Here is a 19,538-nt window from a genome sequence, read left to right as displayed (position 1 = left end):
CCACAGTGCATAAGGGGCAATGGAGCCTACTGCCTGCGTCACAGACGAGTCATCATATGCGTGTAATTACAGCACAGGTTGCAACAGTGCTATTGGAAGTCACGTATGAGGTTACTGGGATAGAAGCTATGTAGGAGTAAATCCTCTGCGTAGTTTGTTTGTCAAGAACCCTACAAATGGTTATTCTGGACACCATGCTACCAGATTTACTAGCCGTACATTGTAGAATATATTTATGTCTAGCGAGCCGGGAAGTGAGTTGATGGAGAAACTTGCTATTTCGGCACAGGAGAGATCGGATTGTGGACTCTGTAAAATGGCTACTGTCGTCACCTATTTGCACTAAGGTTCAAATCGATACATCCCCAAATTCTCTGAGAGGTTGATCCAGTCAGTCAAGGAACTTGGATCTAGAGGAGCCAAGAGATCCCCAAACCCGTCCGCTGCGCCTCCCGCATCCTGCCCCGAATGCTCTTCAGCCGTGCGTGACTCGAGGACACGTTCCTCAGACGCTCCACGAGGCTGTGTCGGCGAGGACATTGCGACATTCGCTCTCCGTTGTATCGCCTTTTCCCGTAAGTGCCGCAGCACCTTCCACGTCGGCCCTGGATCCGGCCGGGTTGGGTCATTCTCGGTTATGTTGAAGACGGCGTCGACAATATTCCACACGCGCACCACGTGAGGCCCGGCGGGCTGAGCGCACAGATGCCACAGAAGATACATCAGGCAGTGGAACTGATTGTAGCTGGCGAATAACCAGCGGAACCCACGGAGCAGGTCGTCTGTCTGCAGCTCCATGCTTTGCTCCAAGCAGGCACATGCCGATATCAGCGTCTGTTCCGCAGTCGAAGAAACAGCTTCCTGTGATTGATCATTGCTGAGGCCCACTTGATAGACGGAAAATTCAAACTTGGAGAGAAGAGAGCGCGTGGAAAGCCACGCGACCTTCTGGATGGGAATGTTCGTATCGCAGTTGCACAGGTACGTACTCTCCAGGTAGGTTGTAAGCTCATGCACAGTTTGGAGACGCTGGGAGAGGTCTCTCTGGCCCAAGGTGCTCTGGTATACCTTCTGAAAGGCGATGGCAATCTCCGATGTGAGGAGAAAGAGGCTCATCTCAGTCCATTTCGCGCGTGGTCCTGGCAGGATTCGCAGATCGGGTGACAGATCACTATCATTGACGTGCAGGGGGAGACGAGTATCCGATCGGCTGCCAAAGCCATGTACTGCAAGACCGTGGTCCTCGGCAGCCCGATAGTCTAGAACTAGTATCTGCCACCAGAGGCGCCGGCGGACCTCAGCGTCGAATGGGGGGAGATTGAAATGGGTTCCGTCGCGATGGAGGCCGATCGACAGGGCAGCACGGATGAGGACTCCATTGATGATCCATCCAGATCGACTTGTACGGTGTGCGCGGAGGCATGTCTCACAAGCAAGGTCAGTTCACTTGCCCAATGACGGGGAAGGGTAATCTCACGATATAGATGGCCAGGGCCTGCAAGGACAACATGGACGGCGCGTCCAGACAGGCCGCGTCGATCATGACCTTTTCGAAGCGGGCTTGAAAGTCTAGCAAGCTGGATCGCCTATCGCGCCCGAGGAGGTTTGCAGCGTCGACCTCGGCCAGACTGGTCACTGCTGCAAAGTAAATGGCGAACAGAAGCGCCCTGCAGTCATCCGATCCTTCACCGTTCATAATCGAATACACCAGTGGCTCCACTGTTGGAAGGTGAAGGATTTTGACCACGGGATCAACATTGTTGCGATATATCTGCCATAACTGTGCGGATTGCCAGCGCGACAAGTCGAGCTCGTTACCCCCATGCGCAGGCCGTCTGGCGCTTGCCAAAATGCCTTCTGGTCGCAAGCCTGCGTTGGTTTCATCTGTATCCCGTGGGGTCCCTATGACTTTGCACAGAGCCTTCTCCTTGTCCAGGATCTGCGAGAGGAATGCCTCGTTGATGTACCGAGTGGAGGCACCATCCGGAACAAGAAGCTCCTGTTGGCGGCTGGGAGATTGCGGTGGTTCTGGCAGCAAGGCCGCGGAGGTGACTCGGACGTTCGGATGGTCAGGAAGTTGCGACGCGCCAGCATTGTTAGCTAGCACGGCCAGACTCCGTTCCAGCTGCACAACCCGATCGGTGATGGTGACTTTCTGGACCCTCCGAGGCCGATGAGCGTTGGCGTCGGTGGTGGGGTAGCGACACGCAGCGCCGAGCCGTACGCAGGCCGAGCACGGCAGCGTCTTGCTACAGCGGACTTTGCGCTGGTGGCACTGGGTGCATGATCGCTCCATGATCCTGTCGGGAACGTACAAACATGGAGATGCCTCTGGGTTTGTCTAACAGGCTCAAGGGAAAACGCTTGAACGTCGTATTGGTGGTGCTCGGTGGCTCGGAAATGCCAAGGCACCGACGTGCAGGAAGGCAGACATTTAGGGTTATCAGATACGAGAAATATACTAGTAGATCGACGTGCAAGTCGAGACCGTGGCTAGAGGTTACATAATGGAAACACGGGGATCGATGTCACCCTACGTGGAAATTTCATCGTCAATCTCAGCCATGAATCCACTCATGGCAACAAGATGGATTCTGGGTCTCACTAGTGCTCTATAGATTGCACAGGAGATGCCCTGCATGTACAAATCGCCACCCTTCTCATGTCCGCTGAACACACCTCACTTGCAAGTCTGGATGCGTGATCCAACACTCAGGGTCCTGCGTCCAACTCCCTTCCTCGAGCATCTGCAACTCATAATGCTTGACCAAATGCAACAGGATGGCCCGTATCACCACGTCAGCAGTGTAGCGCCCGATACACTGGCGAGGGCCAAATCCAAAGCGCCAGAAGTGGTACCGTAGATCCGTGTTCGAGCTGTTCAAGAACCTCTCGGGGCGATATGTGTTATTATCGGGTGCCCAAAATTCATTCCGCACGTTCAGTCCCCAGGTATCAACTACATAATTGGTGCCAGCGGGGATGCGATATCCATCTACTACACGCTCCGTCGGCGCAGACTGCGGGATGGTAAAGGGTAGGGCTGGACGGAGCCGGGATGACTCTAGCACACATGCTGCAAGATAGGTTCCGTTCCGAGAGATATACCCTTCTTCCTCGGCAGTTGTCAGCGCGGATATTTCCTCGTGCAGACGTGCTTGGCAGGCCGGATTGGCAGCCAAAAACACCAGGTTCCAGGAAAGACCCCCCGTTGTGACGTCCAGGTTGGCGTACAGCGTTTCGTCCATTGTCTGTGCAACCTGCTCCTCACTGAGGGTGCCCTTGAGCACGGCGTCGTACATCTGGACAACCATCGCCGACGGGTGTTTGTCCCGGGCACGCTCATATGCGGCGCGATTGAACGCCCGCCACTGAGAGCGGAATCGCTGCAGCTGACGGTTGGCTTCCGTTGGGAAGAAGCGCGAGATGTTAAAGCGGGCCAGACCACCGAAAAGAACGAATTTCATGAGATTTTCACGGGCAGGTGCGAGGGCATTGAGTTCAGATTTCATGTCTGGTGTAAGGGAGCCATAGTTGGCCTCTGCAACGATGAAAAACGGAAGCATCTTCAGGTCCTGAACGGGGTGTATCCGGCCCTCTCTCAAATTTCCGATGCTCTCGAGGTCATGGAAATGGGCCCTAACATGCTCCTGAATCCGACCGATGGACCTGACAGCTGCTGGGTGCATGAATGGTGGTGCCGCAATCCCCTTCAAGAATTTCCAGCGCTGACCCGCCATTAGCCCTAGGCACTCACCCAGGATACGGCTCATAAAGTAACCAGAATCACTATTCGTGGCTTTCGTATGCTTGTCTGAATCTCTGAAAATGGCGTGCAGCTGCTCGGGTCTTGTCAAGACCCTAGTTGTGCGTCAGTCAGATCGTGGTTTCCAACACGAGGGCACGAGGGTATCCGAACACTTCTGGAGTCATTCCTGCCCAAATACGGTAGACATTGCCGTATTTCCTTTGCCATTGTTCACTCCTCGTTCTCCCCTGCACGTACTTCTCTACATCGCCTTGTCCATTGGGCCACACGTAATTCGGCCCGGGGATACTCCTACCAGTCTCTGTATGTTGAATCGGATTCTGCAATTGTAAATAGATCTATAGCTCAACCGGTTTAGTTGAGCAATCTGAAAACTAAGCATGGGGTAGAGGCACATACACTGAGGACCCAAGAGATAACTCTGGAAACAGGAGCGAACGGTGCTGGGAGAAGCAGTGTGGCAATGCAGAGACTAGTCACAGCCAAGAGGACAAAAAGACACGCGTATAGAACTTCGGGCTGTGTCAGCCGATCCTGATAGGATAAGCCCAAGTTCGGCGTCGCCAACATGGTTAAAGTAACTAAGACCCGGTTATCCTGATGTCTCCTTCACTCGGAGTGTAGAACAGAAATGGCCGGCGGTTCGTGGTCTGCTCGCTCTATATAGTAGCACCAGACAAAGAGGATGATGAATGAAGGTCGGAGATACGACTTGATCAGGTAGTGATGGAAAACAGTGGCCTTCGCAGATATGGTTGCCTCACTTGAGTGCAGACCATCTGAAACTAGACTTGCTGACATGACATGACATGACGTGACGTGACTCGTATATAAAGTTTGAAAAGATGAGATCCTTCGACAATGAACCGTTAGGTAAATGGTATGCTCAGACTGTTACATCGCCAAGAGAGTAATGAAACTGGCTCGGATTGTATACGAAGGATAGGGCTGAGGACCCACAACAAGGCATGGCGAAGAGCGGATGTTGAGAGTAATCAATCGGTTCTCGAGAGAAGAGAAGGGATCCAAGGATTGTAGAGAGATCAAGGTAAGATAAAGCTGTAGACAGTATATATTGAGGTCAGAAGCCCAAGCAAATGGTAAGTCGCTAGATCCATCACAATCAATCGACCTCATCACATTTTCTAAATTCTGCTCTCCGACGAACCATCCCCACAATGTCAATCTTTTCAAACATCTCCTCACTTGGCCTCGAGGCATGCTATCGGCATCATGTCTGCACTACTCCCAATGCCACTGCAGTAGTGGACGGTGACCAATCCATGACATATCGAGAGCTGGACACGCGTGTGAATCATCTGGCCTCGATTCTAGCTTCGGAGTGCATCCAAAAAGAGGAGCCAGTTGGCATTCTAGTGCCTATGGGAATTGCACATGTAGTAGCTCAGGCTGCTGTGCTGCGTTTGGGAGGATCTTGTGTGCCCATGGATTTGTCATTTCCTGACCAGCGCATCAATGACCTTCTGCGTGCCTTGAAAACGCGTATTGTCCTCACTGTCGCGAGCGAAAAAGGTCGCTTTCCGGAATTCAAGCCCATACTCGTGGAGTCCAGGTACTCCAACGTGCACCAGAATGGATATCATGAAGATCCGGTTCTCGCTGTTGAGACTGGGCGCGATCATCGGACGCATATCCTACACACCTCAGGGACAACGGGTCTGCCCAAACCTGTGGAGATCATGTCCAAGGGAATCACCCGGATGGCCTTCAACACGCAATGTGTTGAGTTCAAGAGTACGGATCGAGTGGCTCAGATTTCGGCGCCCAGCTTTGACGCCGCTCTGTTTGAGATCTGGACTACTCTGGCTAGAGGAGCCACCATTGTTCTGCTTCCAAAGAACGTCGTTATTGACCCTGTTGCACTTCATGACAGCCTGCGCAAGTACCGCATCACTTCGATCCTGGTCACGACTGCTTTGTTGAACCATGTCGTGTCGGCCATCCCCAATGCGTTCGAGGACCTCGACTATGTACTCACTGGTGGCGAGGCGGCGAATCCCAGTGTGATGCAGGTGATATTGGAGAATGGACCACCGAAGAAGCTTGTTCATGCGTACGGACCAACCGAATGTACGATTATCACAACGTACCATCTCACAACCTTGGAAGAAGTCCGCCGGGGACAGACTCCTATCGGGAGACCATTGGATTGCACCAACGTCTATATCCTGGATGATGGTCTGCAGCCCGTCAAAAACGGCAGTGTTGGCGAACTTTATATCGGTGGTGACGCCGTTGCACGCGGTTATCTGGGGCGCCCAGAAGCAAATGCCAAGAGCTTCCTCGAAGTATCCCATTTATCGAAGGATGGGTCACCTGTTCGTGTCTACCGATCAGGGGACCTAGTTCGCATGCTTGACACCGGCGCCATTGAGTTCGTGGCGCGTGCCGACAACATGGTCAAGCTCCGTGGATTTCGCATCGAGCCGGCCGAGATCGAGGGGGCACTCCTAAAGAGCGAGATGGTCCAAGGTACCGTTGTGCTGCCCGTCCGTCGCCCGGGAAAAGAGACGTATATCGTGGCCTTTGTCATTCCCAAATATGATGGTGCATTTTCTCTGGAGCAACTCGACGAGTATCTGCGTCGGCGGCTACCTGCGTACATGATGCCTCGGTTGGAGGCCGTCGCCTCGCTACCCTTCACTGTCCATGGCAAGATTGACCGTGTAGCGGTCATGAATAAGCATTTGGAGGAAACGAAGAGGGCCGAACAGCAAGTTCTTGTATCCTCTAACGTCAAGGATACGGGAGACACTGTAACCTGGTTACGTACATTGTGGACATCAGTGCTCGGCATCAGCAATATTGATAACGAGTCTAATTTCTTCCACTTGGGAGGCAGCTCACTACAGGCGGCCGCACTGCTGGTCCACATTCGTCGGCGCTTCGGCATGACATTGACCATGCAGCAACTCCATGACTGTCCCACTCTTCTTGGCGTGACCAGTTTGATCGATGCTGGCCATGCCAAAAGCAAAGTAGACCACTCCCGGCTCGGCCTCTTCATCGCCGACTCTCAATTAGCCCAGGATATCCCTGTTCTGTCCAAGGAAGCTCCAGATTGGAGAAGTCCCTCCGAGGGTCGCGTGTTCCTGACCGGAGCAACCGGGTTTCTAGGGACGTACTTCCTACGTGAGTTGATCGACCGCCCAGATGTCAAAACTGTTGAGTGCCTGGTTCGTGCCTCGGACGCGCATTCCGCCCGTACACGGCTTCTGGGAGCTCTGGATAAGTACGGACTGGGATGCAACGACAATCTAGATAAGGTGACCGCCATTGCAGGAGATCTCGGTAAGGAATTGTTCGGACTGTCCGAAGCCGAGTTTACAGAACTAGCTCTCCGGACCAGCGTCGTGTTTCACATCGGCGCACATGTGAACTACGTGCAACCGTACGAGAAACATCGTAACACTAATGTCTATGGAACTTTGAACTGCATTAAGCTTGCGACGACTGGACGGACCAAGGCACTGCATTATACATCGACGGCCGCCGTCACAGGCCCAGTATCACACTTCACAGGTGCAGACCGCATCCAGGAGGATGTCGATCTTGGAGAGTTCCAGGGCTGGCTGCCCTACGACATCGGGTACACGCAGAGCAAGTGGGTCTCGGAGCAATTGATTCACTCCATGATCGCCAAGGGCCTGCCGGCGATTGTATTCCGACCGGGCTTCATCATGGGTGACAGTCTTCGAGGCAAGGGTAACTGCGACGACTTCATGTGCCGGGTGTTCATCGGCTCTATCAGATTGGGATATAGGCCTATTCTCCCGAACCAAAGCAAGATCATGATTCCTGTTGATTTTATTACCACCGCCCTGCAGCATATCACCTCGAACCCCAAGAACTTCGGACGGACTTTCCATCTGGTGCCACAAACACCGGAGGAGGACACGGATATTGAGACCTCCTGGGAAATGCTCAAGGAGCTAGGGTATGACCTCAAAGCGGTGGAGTACAAAGATTGGTTAGAGATCCTATCAAAGGACAAGGATCTGCTTACCAACCCATTACTGCCTATGCTACCAGTACTGCAGGAGCCAGTCCGGAAGCATTTAACTCGATGGGAGCTTTACGAGGACATGGCCACGTACGATGTGACAAACACCAGACAGTCGCTAGCAGATTGTGGAAAGCTGAAGTCCGGCATTGGCCTGGAGGACTTACGTCGACATGTTGAGGACTGGGTCACTCGCGGACTGGTACCTTCCAGTAACTAGGGTCTTTCCATAGAGTATGTCCTATGGCCATCTGTACAGATAGTCGCCCTTCTCCAGCTTGGGTTGTAAAAGAAAAATGGCAGATTAGAGGCTAATTTACATCACAATGGCTATTAGGTAGTGAAGGAAAGATAAATGAGAAGTAACAAGAAGGCTATCAAGTTCCAAGGGTTCTAATAACCTCTTCCGTGTAGCGATGCAATTCATAGAACGTAGATGACAAAAAGAAAAGCACTCTCGGATTGCAACAGGAGTGATATACGGAACGGGTTCGGACCGTGCACCTTATCTACTACTGGAATTTTATTATTGCTTTTGCTACGTATCCGTATGTATGTGGAACAAATAGGGTACAATTGAATGACATTTAGAAGCAACCTCGAAAATGTGTAGTGACAGTACCTGCAGCTAACTTTAGGACAAATGGGAAAAAGAACTCTGTGCCAGGAATACCACTGGCCTTCGTACAACGGCCTGATCACCATCGGTACAGTCTCTTTTCTTTATGTTTGAGGCTGATTTTCAAAGAATACTAGGCATCGCAATTCCAAGCTCTGGCGAGCCTCTTGCACACCCTGCGTTCTTGGATCCACAAAGGCTGTATGAGGCGTTCGTCTAGCTGTCTGGCTGTCATCCTTCGAATCGTAACATTTGATCAGCAGCACCTCATCCGGCTTCATGTCGGACATATAATACCATTTATGGCCAGGTGCATACTTGCCGTAAAGCATACCGAAACCGCCACCCTTTGTCGCCCCATCGTAGTCTTTGTTTTTCTCGTGGCCAGGAACCCGTCCATAGATCTCGACGAGATCGTCATCACTGAAGGAGCGTGCATCTGACACAGCCAAAGGGTCCCGGGGAACTGCCTTCAGTGGGCGCCATATGTTGATGATAGCCCATCGAGTTTTCAACAGTCGCTCAGCTTCCAACGCAGACATGTTGTCTTTTAAGACTTCGAAAGCTCCAGGCTCTGACTGATCCACATGGACATGCCGCGCGGGCACCATCACACTCGTGGCCTTCGTATCCGGGTCGGTCGAACCGGCCATTGCTTCGACCCTTTCATAAGGAGCCGTGCGAGTGATATGCGAAAAGACGTGGGCGCGGGTGGCACCAGTTCTTTATTTGTGGCATCAGCAACATTCTTGTGGATGTATAACAGAAGCTGAAATTAAAAGGGCCAAGGGAAAATAGAGAAATGGTACAAGGCTATACTTACACGCTCTTTAGAATATCCTCCGCTTCGGGGTACATATGTGTTTTCACAGAAGCTTCCTTGAAAAACGCAACATGCTGACTGACATGGTTCATGAACTGAAAACCATGGACGTCCAGGGTAAATGCGCCCTCTTCACCACGCACATCCTGGATTAGGACAGGCCGAGTATCAATGGGCCGGCGATATGCACCAACTGTGCCCAGTATAAGCTCCCTTTGCATAGGGCCTTCGGCAGGCCAATAATTCAAGAAGGTCTGAACTACCTGACGGGAGCGCATGGTTGTCAATGGACCTATCACCTAAGGGAAGCCAATCGGAGATTCTAGGTTCGGCGTGCAGTCCAGACAGCCCTCGGGAACGGGAGCTTAAATTGCAGTGATATGAGATGAACTGTATTGCTGGCTTGCCGCTATTTATGAGCGATGCCATTGTGACCCTTTTGAATACTTGGAGCCACGGCGCAGACCTCTGACAACACGAACCAAGCATGACTCGCAATACGAGGCTTTTCTCATGATAGTGCAGCCGATGGCGACCGTAGATTCTACACCGAAACCCCGAGTTTTGCTGTCAGTTGCTTTGGAGATGTAACGTTCAGGGATAAGAGTGCATAAATACGAGATGACCTATCCAACTGGAGGGTGCTGAGCACTGATCGTCGCTCGGAGGATACCTAGCTTCGTCCAAATCACAGCGCACTACAACAAGTCTCCCAAAATGCATATGCATGCTTGACCAACGGGTGGTGGCAAATGCCAGTATCGCGCGGGGACTGTGTTGCAAGGGCTCGGAGGCATGACGTGCAGGATATGATCATCATATAAGTCCTCTTGGCATGTTCCATTGCGTCAATGGCTATTGCTTGTGTAGAAATGATCATCGGCTCGGAGAGATGCCTGTTCCATCACGCCGTCAATGTGACTCTCTCTCCGGAGGAGAAGGCTTTCAGCGACAATTGTTAGCATTTCCTGCATTGAACTGGAGATGTTACCGTCTCACCGTGACTGACTAAGCTAGTAAATGATGTATGCTATACTTTTCAATTCCATCCACTCAGGTGGGCATGTGTTGAGCAGGGAATGTGAGGTTGATAAAAGAGCAGGCGCCCTACTTTCACACAACTGCTACCAGGCTCAAGAAAACGATACAACAGTAAGTCTGAGGCCTTCGGTTTGTCTCGGCTGTCGGAAGAGTGTATTTGAACGGAGTCCGAGGTAGTAGTCAGTGGGGACATTCGCGAGGTGGTCTCTGATGTTTGTTCCCCACTGCAGCACATTAGACATTCTTCACGCATTCTGTGCGGACCAGGGTTAGAGTATCGGAAGAAAAGGTACGCCGAGCGGATGAACGCGCATGGTGCCACTGTCGCGCAGAGTATATATGCTGGGCTTGACCTGCGGCTGACCAGTGCTTCCATTTTCTATTGAAGAGTACTCTGCCAAGTGCTGGCCTGATATCTCCATGCCCGCTGGCTTGACAAGACTATATGATGCTTGGGCTAAGCACCAAGCAAGCAGATGGAAGCGGTTCCTCCCGGAAAGGCTCCGTGAGTCGTCTGTTGCAGAGCTGCAACTCAATACGAGGTGCCACTAGCCAAGGGAATGATACGAGGCCGGCCTGTCAGTGGCTGTTGTGCTGTAGTCAATTAATCCACTGCAGTGCCTCGGAACCCTCTGCAGTCCGTACTTTCGCCTCCATATGGTACTTTTTGGCCCTTTGAAGTTAGAATTTCATTACCGCTCTGGAGGGGATTAACGGAATCAGTACACTCCATCCTAGAAGAGGTCTCTTTGGGTAACTATACTATACTGCTTATTGTCTTAATCTCTTCCTGAAGCTTGGCAGCTGATATTTTCCTGTTTAGAAATGTGTAAGAAATCCTTTCGCGGGGCCAGCCGTTGACTGCGCTGCAATTTCTGATTTCAGTGCTGCCTTGCCTTATATATTTCCGGATTTGCACCCAGTGCAGTCGTCGAGAGGATCAAACACGGATCTCTGGCTCTAGTCGATATGGGCCCCCCTCACGAGGAGATACTAGCCCTCAAAAGACGCAGGGAGCAAAACCGCCTTGCACAACGACGTCGCCGTACGTTTAAACCTTCGAATTGCTTCTATAAAGCCCAGCTAACTCACCCAGGTGATAATGTTCGACGGCGGCTGAGAGACCTGGGCCTCGACACTAACAGTCCGCTCTCTCCCAGTCCAATGTCAAAAGACCGTACAGTCACACTAAATTCTCACCAGAGCGCCAGATCAACCAACTCGTTATCGTTTGAGATCCCCATTGCTGACACGGACATGTCGCCATATGATGCGTCTTTGAAAAGCCTGGTACGATTGGACAGCCAAATTCCACTGACTGAAGTCTCATTGCCGGCATATGCCTTGTCTTTCTCATCATCTGCGGGCCCACTATCAGGTTCTACATCTGCCAGTCAGCGCACATACGATGATTCAACAGATCCTACTTGGGTACAGACTTTCTATGATACATCACTACCCACGATTTCCTTTGATGGCAGTAACACGCCACCCCGTGAGGCTCAAATCCCAATCACCGACGACAACAATCTCCCTCGAGCGTCAAACCTACGGAGTATGAGGTCTAGCTTAAATGACACATCGCCCAGAGCCTGCACGTTACCCTCGTCCACAGATGGTGACCAGATGAGTTCACCAGGCCTTCCATCTTATCAAGTCCCACAACATTGCAGAACGCCATTTCCGCCACAGGTACATCCGCGATGGACCACGGCGCTACATATGGCAGTCTCGAGGGGCAATTTCGCGGTGATGCGACTTCTCCTGGGCCATGGAGCGGACCCCAACGCAGTCAACAGCGAAGGAGCTACGGCTCTCCATGTCGGAGTCATAAATGGCAATTACACGATGGTGGCTGAGCTCCTCCAACGGGGGGCTGATCCCACCCTCACCAATGCGGCAGGCTGGCTTCCACTGCACCTCGCGGTTCATGCGGGCGATGAGGGTTGTGTACGAGTGTTACTTGAGGCCGACCAGCCTGTTGACTATCCCATATCCAATTTCGAGTACCCTTGAAGGATGATATTGCCACGGGCCCCATGATACGCACGTTCACATTACGAGAATGGGTGGAAATGAGTATCTTTCGGCTTCTTTCGTTATTTTCTCCTGTTTCTTTTTGGTCTTGGTTGGAGGGATGAGGCTTGGCTCCCTCTCCTGTACCCCTTGCTGATGACGAATTCTTCCTGATGGATTCCAACCCATGTTCACTACTCCAATTCCATTCTTGGTCCTGGTGAAATGCCTTCCCGGCGCTCCGCCGAACGGATTTCTCTTGATTGCTGCCTTGCATGACATTCATTCGCTTAGCCTCGGGTCTAGAACCTTTTTGCTTCCCCCACTTGGGGTCCTTGCAGGATTCCTTTTGTCACGCCAAGGCTCGGTGGTGGGATGCCCTCCGAGGCGCCGAGCAGAGATCTTATCTGATACAACGCCCAGCACGTAGTAACTATTCGACACCTTCACCAGTTAGATCTCACCAATGCCAGAAAATAGATTGCTTTGGGTCACGTAATGTCACCGAGCTGTTGTCATCTCAGTACTATATTTACCTACATTGCTTTAACCCACGGCAGCGCCCCGGAAGATCCGTAAGGATCCACGTTTAACCTTCAGCCTTGGAGTAGAGGACTTTCATATCGCACCTACATAAGGATAATAAACTCTCAACACACATCTCAATCAAGAAATTAGTGTTCCAACACTTGTTACCTATAAAGCATTGAGGGTCCTACATTCGTGCTTCTTTTCCCCATCTGGGTCTGACCGGGGCGGCCATCACCTCCAAAATATATAGCAAGGTGGAACTACCAATTCTTTTTTTTGTTAACGACAACGACGAAGGGGTTCTTTAGTAACTAATTGAGATGTCAACCACGTCTTCAGAATTATTTCAGTCATCTACAAGTAGTCCTCTTTGTTCGACACATCTTTTCTCTATTGTCTTGGCATCGGTAATGCCTGGTTATAGAGCTGGTAATTGGAGCACGATGGAGAAACTCGCAATCTTTCATTGCGGGTAGACGATCATTGGTGAATAACAGCCAATAGAAGGATAACATCCTACATGAAATTGCTCTGTATGTTAACTTTTCGCCCGACAACGATGGCCATGATAATCGTATGTGACGGAAAGTTGGTGCTGTATAATTCAGGAGGCAAGTATGACTTGCGCGAGAAGATGGACTGACCTACTGGATGTTATTGAACAAGCCCTAACTGAGACTGCACCGAGTGACGAACAAAGACAGGTGGAAGGAATTGCTATCATCAACGCACCCAGTAATGGACATCTGATATTTTGAACAACGCACAATTGACATCCGCAGTGGGTTTGAGACAGACCAGATGCGATCCTTTGGAGGAATACCGTTGTGAGATATCCTAGCACATTACCTACAGATGAAAACCCTTATTAGTTCAGAACAGAGCATCTCTATCTATTGTTTATGACTCAACGCCTTGGTTATATCAGACTTGGGTACCACAGTGTCTGCTTATCGATTATGGAATGTCAAAATCATTCCCAGAGCTTCTACAACAACGTCATGTCTGAAAAGATGGATCACTTCATTCATGTGACTGATTTTGAAAACAACGAAAGGGCTATCACCTCAGATTGCAAGAAGAGCGCTCAAGACAAAGACAGATTTCAATACTAGGAGGTAGCAGACTTATCCAACCGTAAAAATACCGGTGAATAGAACAAGGTCCATGTCCTCAGCCACAATCGAAAACACAAATGGCCTGTCAAACACCACACTAGGTAGATAGGTCGGACGACCACCTCGTCCCATTACCACCGCTGTACCAGCTGCGGACTCCGTGCCGTCCTCGTCCAGCAGGATAGCAACACTGTGTACGATATGTTGAACCATGATGCCACCGGAAATGCCCGGAAATGTTCCAGATATCGGATATGCCAGGTCACAAAGCGATTCGACGATGTCCTCCTGGACACGAAGACTAAACTTTGGGAGGCCAAATTGCAGTAGCTTTGTTGGTTCGAAGCGGTGCGGAGGTCCGTCACGGCGCAGTGCTTGTAACGTATGGAGCAGAGAGCTGGCATCGGTCGGTAAATATGCGATAAAAGCCAATTGGGACGAGGCACTGGAGGTATAGGGAAGCCGAACGGCTGTATAGATCCTGTTTCGCGAGATCAGAATTTCGTGACGATGCAGGAGCATCATTTCGACAGGACAAGTTCGATGACTGGATACATGGAAGGGAAAGTCCTTGAGAGTATTCTTCCGATCGAATCTCTTCTGCCATGCGGCTTTGAACACAAGTGCATTTACTAAGACTATGTTGGCATGGGCGAGGGTCTGGCTGTTCAGCATACATGGGATCAATCCATTCGTGTGTTCAGATACCCAGGCATTTATACAGTTTGTTCCGTCTTCCAGGCGAGCAAAACTATGATCCAAGTGTGCACCGAAGCATCTAAGATATTCGACGTAAGTAGGCGCGATATCGGTCGAGCTGTTCGCAAACATTGCATTTGCGGTAGTGAACCGCCGTCGACGATCAAACGCGCTGGTCAAGGTATCCTGAATTGTCGAAAGGACAGGTATCAACTCTTCAGGATCGTCTAACCCAAGCTTTTCGCAGAACTCTTTGCATCTCGCTTTGTCTGCCCCTCCCGCGAGCATGCCTAGTGCGATAGTGATCGCCAAAGGGGATACAGCGATGGCCACCGATGAATCCCTCTTGACACATAGGTGGGTTATCAGATTCCACCCCAGCTGATTGACAGCTTGAATCACCGATGGCGGCATCGTTCTATGTGGAGATATCATCACAAACAGGTTATAAAATATGGAGATGAGCCAGGGGGAAATATCGTCTCAACTTCTTATATAGTAGATGTTAAGATGGGAGGGCAGTGTGCTTGGTAGCCTCGCTTACGGGGCGGATCATCCTCCTGGCCGGCCTAGTTATTACAATATTATACGTCATGAAGTTGTTCTGCAAATAACAGGAATCATTTCAAGCTACAAAGGCTAGCAGAAGATAATTGCGTACAGGAAGCAATTCCCGCCACGATCCTCAATCACAGTATCATGGTAACATACCATGACGGCCAAGCACGTCAGGTCGGAGCCGCAACTCCCTGGTTTATTCCTGCCTCACTGTTTTGGCGAGATCCCAAACTCTTCATTTTCGGCAATCGCAGGTGTTGGGTTGGTTGTTTTGTTATAGGAGTTTTCGGTGAACGTGTTTCCAGTACCCTCAAGCTCTAGAACGCGCTCGGCATCCTCGCTTAGCATGTATTCTTCCTTGTCAATATGGCGGAACATGAAGTAGAAAATCACAGTGAGAACACCACCCACGATTGAGGGACCGCCGAATACCCAGGTCAGGTAAGGATCCCTGACAACGGCGGAGCATGCGAGCCTATGGCATAAGCAACTGCGGTGTTAAGTAGGTTGATGGCTGAGACTACGCCACGCATGTTCTTGGGAGCGCGGGAATAGGCGATACCATAGGCTGGTACATTGACAAACAGTTCGGAGATACCACCCAGTGCATATGGTATGGCCATCCACTGACATTCCGTTAGCAAGCAACAACTCCGTCGACCGAATGAAAGGGTGGATGGAAACAAGAATACATACCCAAATGCTGATCGGTGCCACCAATGAAACTCCGTCCGCATCCACGCATGTGTCGGAAGAACCGTACTTGCCACAAGGTCCGAGCTTGTAGGCGTAGTAGTTGAGCACCGTGTAGCCGACGCCGCCTATGGAAGACAAGGCCAGTCCCGTCGTGATCCGAGCCACAGGGCCATATCGAATGTGGAGACGACGAAGCAACGGGTAGAGCATGTAGTTGAGGACCGGGGCGCCCACGATGATACTAAGAGCGTTGAAGTTGCTAATAACATCGTTTGGCACGCCGTTCGTCGTCAACATGGTGGACAAAAAGCTTGCCGCGTTACCCAACCCGTTGTCATTGAGGAACTGGATTGGGAAGAAGCAAAAGATTCCTGTCGCCTGGAATGCGCGGCGGACGTCCTCAACAAATTGGTCGTTCCAATGAGTCGTGAAACCCTGGCCCTTGGCTGCGATTACTGACGGCTTGGCCGCATCCCAGAAGCCATGGCGTCCAATGCGCAACACGCCGCCACGAGCAAGGCAGATGCGCAGTACACGAACGACATTGAGCAGGTCGCTGCCACCGGGAGGGTGTAAAACAAGACGTTTCCGCAGCCAGAACTAACACCAGATTAGTATTGGTGGCAGATCGGTTATAGGGTATTTCATCATGACATACCAGGAGGGCAGGAAGCGGAAGATACAAAAATAGCGGCAGGATAAAGGCCAACCACCACCCGACGTATTTCTCAGCATAGGAGGTCGCGACCTGCATGAAGCCACCGATGTTGATAAGAAGATAGAACCACAACATCGCACGCTCCGTCGTGACCTCAGGGTCGACGATAACCTTCTCGCCACTGGACAGCAGCTTGGTCCTTGCCTTCGTCGTGGGCATCTGATCCAACAGCAGGGGGGAGACATTGGGCTTGAACATGGCTGTGATTGTTAGTGATGAACATCAGTAGCGGTATATGAGGTAGAACATACCCGCACCGACCGACAACATATATAAAGAAATGAAGAAAGGCGCTTTAGCACCTCCATTGGCAAGTAGTGCTGGGGCGGCCGCCCCAACCATTAGGACATGGGCGACACCAAAGACGAAGACACCCCAGAAGATCATCTTAAAGCGGCCCGTATGAGCGTCGGCTAGATAACCGAACAGCATGGGAAGGACATACGCCAGCATACTGAACGACTGGTTGACGGCGTTTGCCTTCACAGTGCCCATGCCCAGGGCGCCAGCCGTCTGTTGTGTTCCCTGTGGGGGTGCACCGTAGCCATTGCCACCGACGGGTAATGGACGATTGACGAAGTTGGAGATGAGGCCCGAAACGCCCAAGTACGAAGCTCGCTCGGAGAACTCGACCGCACAGATGAGATAGGCTACCAGGGGGAGATTCCCCGGCACACGTCGCAGGGTCGCCAACTCTTCCTCGGTGGGCTCGTTCTCCTCGTACTCTCCCGCAGCAGGCGACGTTTCCTCTATGGCGGGAATCTCGACCTTTTCGTCATAACGCTCTTGGGACGCTGGATGTATGTTAACAATCTGATCACGGGAAACTATGCAACTGGACAGATTCAAGACAAACGTACCCATTGTGAGGAACTGGCTCTATAGGAGCAGCATACAAGAGACAAACGAAAAAACAAAAAAGGGGACAAGCGACCGTGTCTGGAACGGATCAGCGGTAGCCGGGGCCTCTTTAAAGCACTCATTCTCTTGTTTCCCCTTGTTGGCTCGGATGTAACTAGAGATATATTAAGCAAAGCGGGGTGGCAGGCCACATCCAATGACGGAGACGATCAGTTGACACAAGATATTAACTAGCATGAGGAGAGATAGCAAAGGACCTATCACGCAACGAGAAGAAAGATAAGCTTGCCATGGGGAAGCGTCTTAGCATGCGTAGCTAAGCACTACGACTAAGTTAGTTAGGGCTTAGCACGGATGGCGTTGTCCGGCTGGTCCATACCGTTCATCCCACACCGTCTGCGAGATAACGCATATTGCACTATGTGGGCCTCAATATCACCCGATGTAACCCTGCCCCAAGCTGTATGAACATACCGTGGGTCTGTGGGTATGCCGTCGCTTTCCCTGTCCCCGAGCATAGGCAGTTGGATTTATGCATCTGCAGAGCTACAACCCAATCCAGTTGATTGCGAGATTTACATTGCATGAAGAGAAGACGAGAAATAGGGCCTCTCCAGATCGACCCAGCAAACAGCATGGACACGCATACCGAGTTTTCAGTAGATCATCTGTGACACACTGCAGTTCTGTTTCTCTGGTCACGTGCTCCACTGGCCCAATTTGACCCTCATGTGAGGCTTTACTTTACTTTCCATATATTCATGGCAAGAACGCCTGTATATACCAGGCGAGTCTTGTTCAGTCCATGTTCCCCTTTCCAAATCAGCTCATCCGGTCATACAATGCCCTCGAACGTGACTGAAGAAATAATAAACCGCACAGCTCCAGGCACGGGGCCGAGGTGGGCAAGAGTTGGGCGAAATGTTCCCTCCGGCCTGGGCATGGACATGAGGTTATTCACGCCCGTTGTACCTTACCTCTCCTCCAAATGCCAGATCGATTTGGGACGCCTTTCCCATGTATACGAGGACAACGGTGACCAATGAGAAACTGTGGCCTTGGGCTCAGCCACTTCATCGCCAACATTTAAGGTTTCGGCAAACACGAGAGGCAAGAGAAACCTCATCCGTTCGGTCATCATGGCACATATTCGCGAACAGATGCAGATCCCTCTTCTCCATCGTTCTTGTACCTGGACTACTATCTTTGCTTAGATCTCACTGAGTCAAAAGGATGTACAAACGAAGCGTTTTCACCAACATCACCCCGCTCCCACCCTATATCACGCGGGAGACGGTCGTAGAAGCCCTCCACAACCATTCGGAAATGATTGAACTGAATCCTTTGGTGATCCGTCATCAGCCTTGTCGCCCGCCCGGCTTTTCGCCTGCGGATGAATTTCATTGTACCTGGTACGAGATGACCGACCGTATCTCGTATCTACCAGGCGGGCTTGTCCAGGGCAATGTGTCCTACTCAGGGTGCTTTTATGATCTTCCGCGGGGCCTCCAGACGCATGTCTATGCCCCAACCGGTTTGGACATCCGAGAGAAATGGTCTGTATGTGGGAATATGCCGGGAGAGCCGCGAGAGCCCGTCGAACTGGGCATTCCCGATGCCCCCCGTGAAGGCTGTACCTTCGGGAAGATGTGAACATGCGGTCGCAGATTTGGGCCACAGGCTTTGTTAAACGGACACTCAAAAAGGCCCATGCGGTGCTCGTGGACCGGTTGGTCATCAAGGCGGATCTGGAAAAGCAGAAGAGGGACTCAGTATCAGGATGTGTATCCGACTCATATCTCCAACAGCAGACAAGTCTGTCTAACGATCAAAAGTCGACTCAAGAGGAGGACCCCATGTCACCGCACCAGAATCGCTGGTCAAGGGCCAGTGACATTGCCGAAGTTCCTGGCTCGTTGCAGGCGGGACAGAAATTCAATCAGCGACCAGATCGCCTTGTGTATGAACTTGAATAGGGATGGCCGTATAATTGACGGCTATTACTTTTTTTTTTTTTTTCTTTTTCTTTTTTCTTTTTTCTTTTTTCTTTTTTCGTTTTTGTTTT

General features: G+C 51.2%; 6 protein-coding genes across 6 annotated transcripts; 3 read left to right on the top strand and 3 right to left on the bottom strand.

Annotated features, from left to right (window-relative positions):
- Positions 1-342: 342 nt before the first annotated feature.
- Positions 343-4,339, bottom strand: ANOM_005984 (uncharacterized protein; the record flags this gene model as incomplete). Its single annotated transcript, XM_015551241.1, has 5 exons — positions 343-1,425; positions 1,478-2,275; positions 2,685-3,861; positions 4,007-4,107; positions 4,169-4,339. The coding sequence occupies 5 exons, from the start codon at positions 4,337-4,339 to the stop codon at positions 343-345; spliced, it is 3,330 nt and encodes a 1,109-aa protein (XP_015407136.1).
- Positions 4,340-4,947: 608 nt separating this feature from the next.
- ANOM_005983 (putative NRPS-like enzyme) lies at positions 4,948-8,013 on the top strand (the record flags this gene model as incomplete). The annotated part of the gene is made up of 1 exon (XM_015551240.1): positions 4,948-8,013. One exon carries the CDS (start codon positions 4,948-4,950, stop codon positions 8,011-8,013), a length of 3,066 nt encoding a protein of 1,021 aa, XP_015407143.1.
- A 503-nt stretch (positions 8,014-8,516) lies between these two features.
- ANOM_005982 (GA4 desaturase family protein) lies at positions 8,517-9,513 on the bottom strand (the record flags this gene model as incomplete). The annotated part of the gene is made up of 2 exons (XM_015551239.1): positions 8,517-9,135; positions 9,236-9,513. 2 exons carry the CDS (start codon positions 9,511-9,513, stop codon positions 8,517-8,519), a joined length of 897 nt encoding a protein of 298 aa, XP_015407139.1.
- A 1,732-nt stretch (positions 9,514-11,245) lies between these two features.
- On the top strand, positions 11,246-12,292 carry ANOM_005981 (ankyrin repeat domain-containing protein; the record flags this gene model as incomplete). Its single annotated transcript, XM_015551238.1, has 2 exons — positions 11,246-11,321; positions 11,373-12,292. 2 exons carry the CDS (start codon positions 11,246-11,248, stop codon positions 12,290-12,292), a joined length of 996 nt encoding a protein of 331 aa, XP_015407142.1.
- Positions 12,293-15,405: 3,113 nt separating this feature from the next.
- On the bottom strand, positions 15,406-17,476 carry ANOM_005980 (uncharacterized protein; the record flags this gene model as incomplete). Its single annotated transcript, XM_015551237.1, has 5 exons — positions 15,406-15,673; positions 15,784-15,824; positions 15,895-16,494; positions 16,553-16,812; positions 16,864-17,476. 5 exons carry the CDS (start codon positions 17,474-17,476, stop codon positions 15,406-15,408), a joined length of 1,782 nt encoding a protein of 593 aa, XP_015407138.1.
- A 1,230-nt stretch (positions 17,477-18,706) lies between these two features.
- Positions 18,707-19,449, top strand: ANOM_005979 (uncharacterized protein; the record flags this gene model as incomplete). The annotated part of the gene is made up of 2 exons (XM_015551236.1): positions 18,707-19,097; positions 19,154-19,449. The coding sequence occupies 2 exons, from the start codon at positions 18,707-18,709 to the stop codon at positions 19,447-19,449; spliced, it is 687 nt and encodes a 228-aa protein (XP_015407120.1).
- Positions 19,450-19,538: the final 89 nt, after the last annotated feature.

Source organism: Aspergillus nomiae (assembly GCF_001204775.2).
Source record: "Aspergillus nomiae NRRL 13137 chromosome Unknown contig00124, whole genome shotgun sequence".
NCBI classification, from domain to species: Eukaryota; Fungi; Ascomycota; class Eurotiomycetes; order Eurotiales; family Aspergillaceae; genus Aspergillus; species Aspergillus nomiae.
Note: the sequence above shows the minus strand (reverse complement) of the source record. Positions and strands in the feature narration are given on the sequence as shown.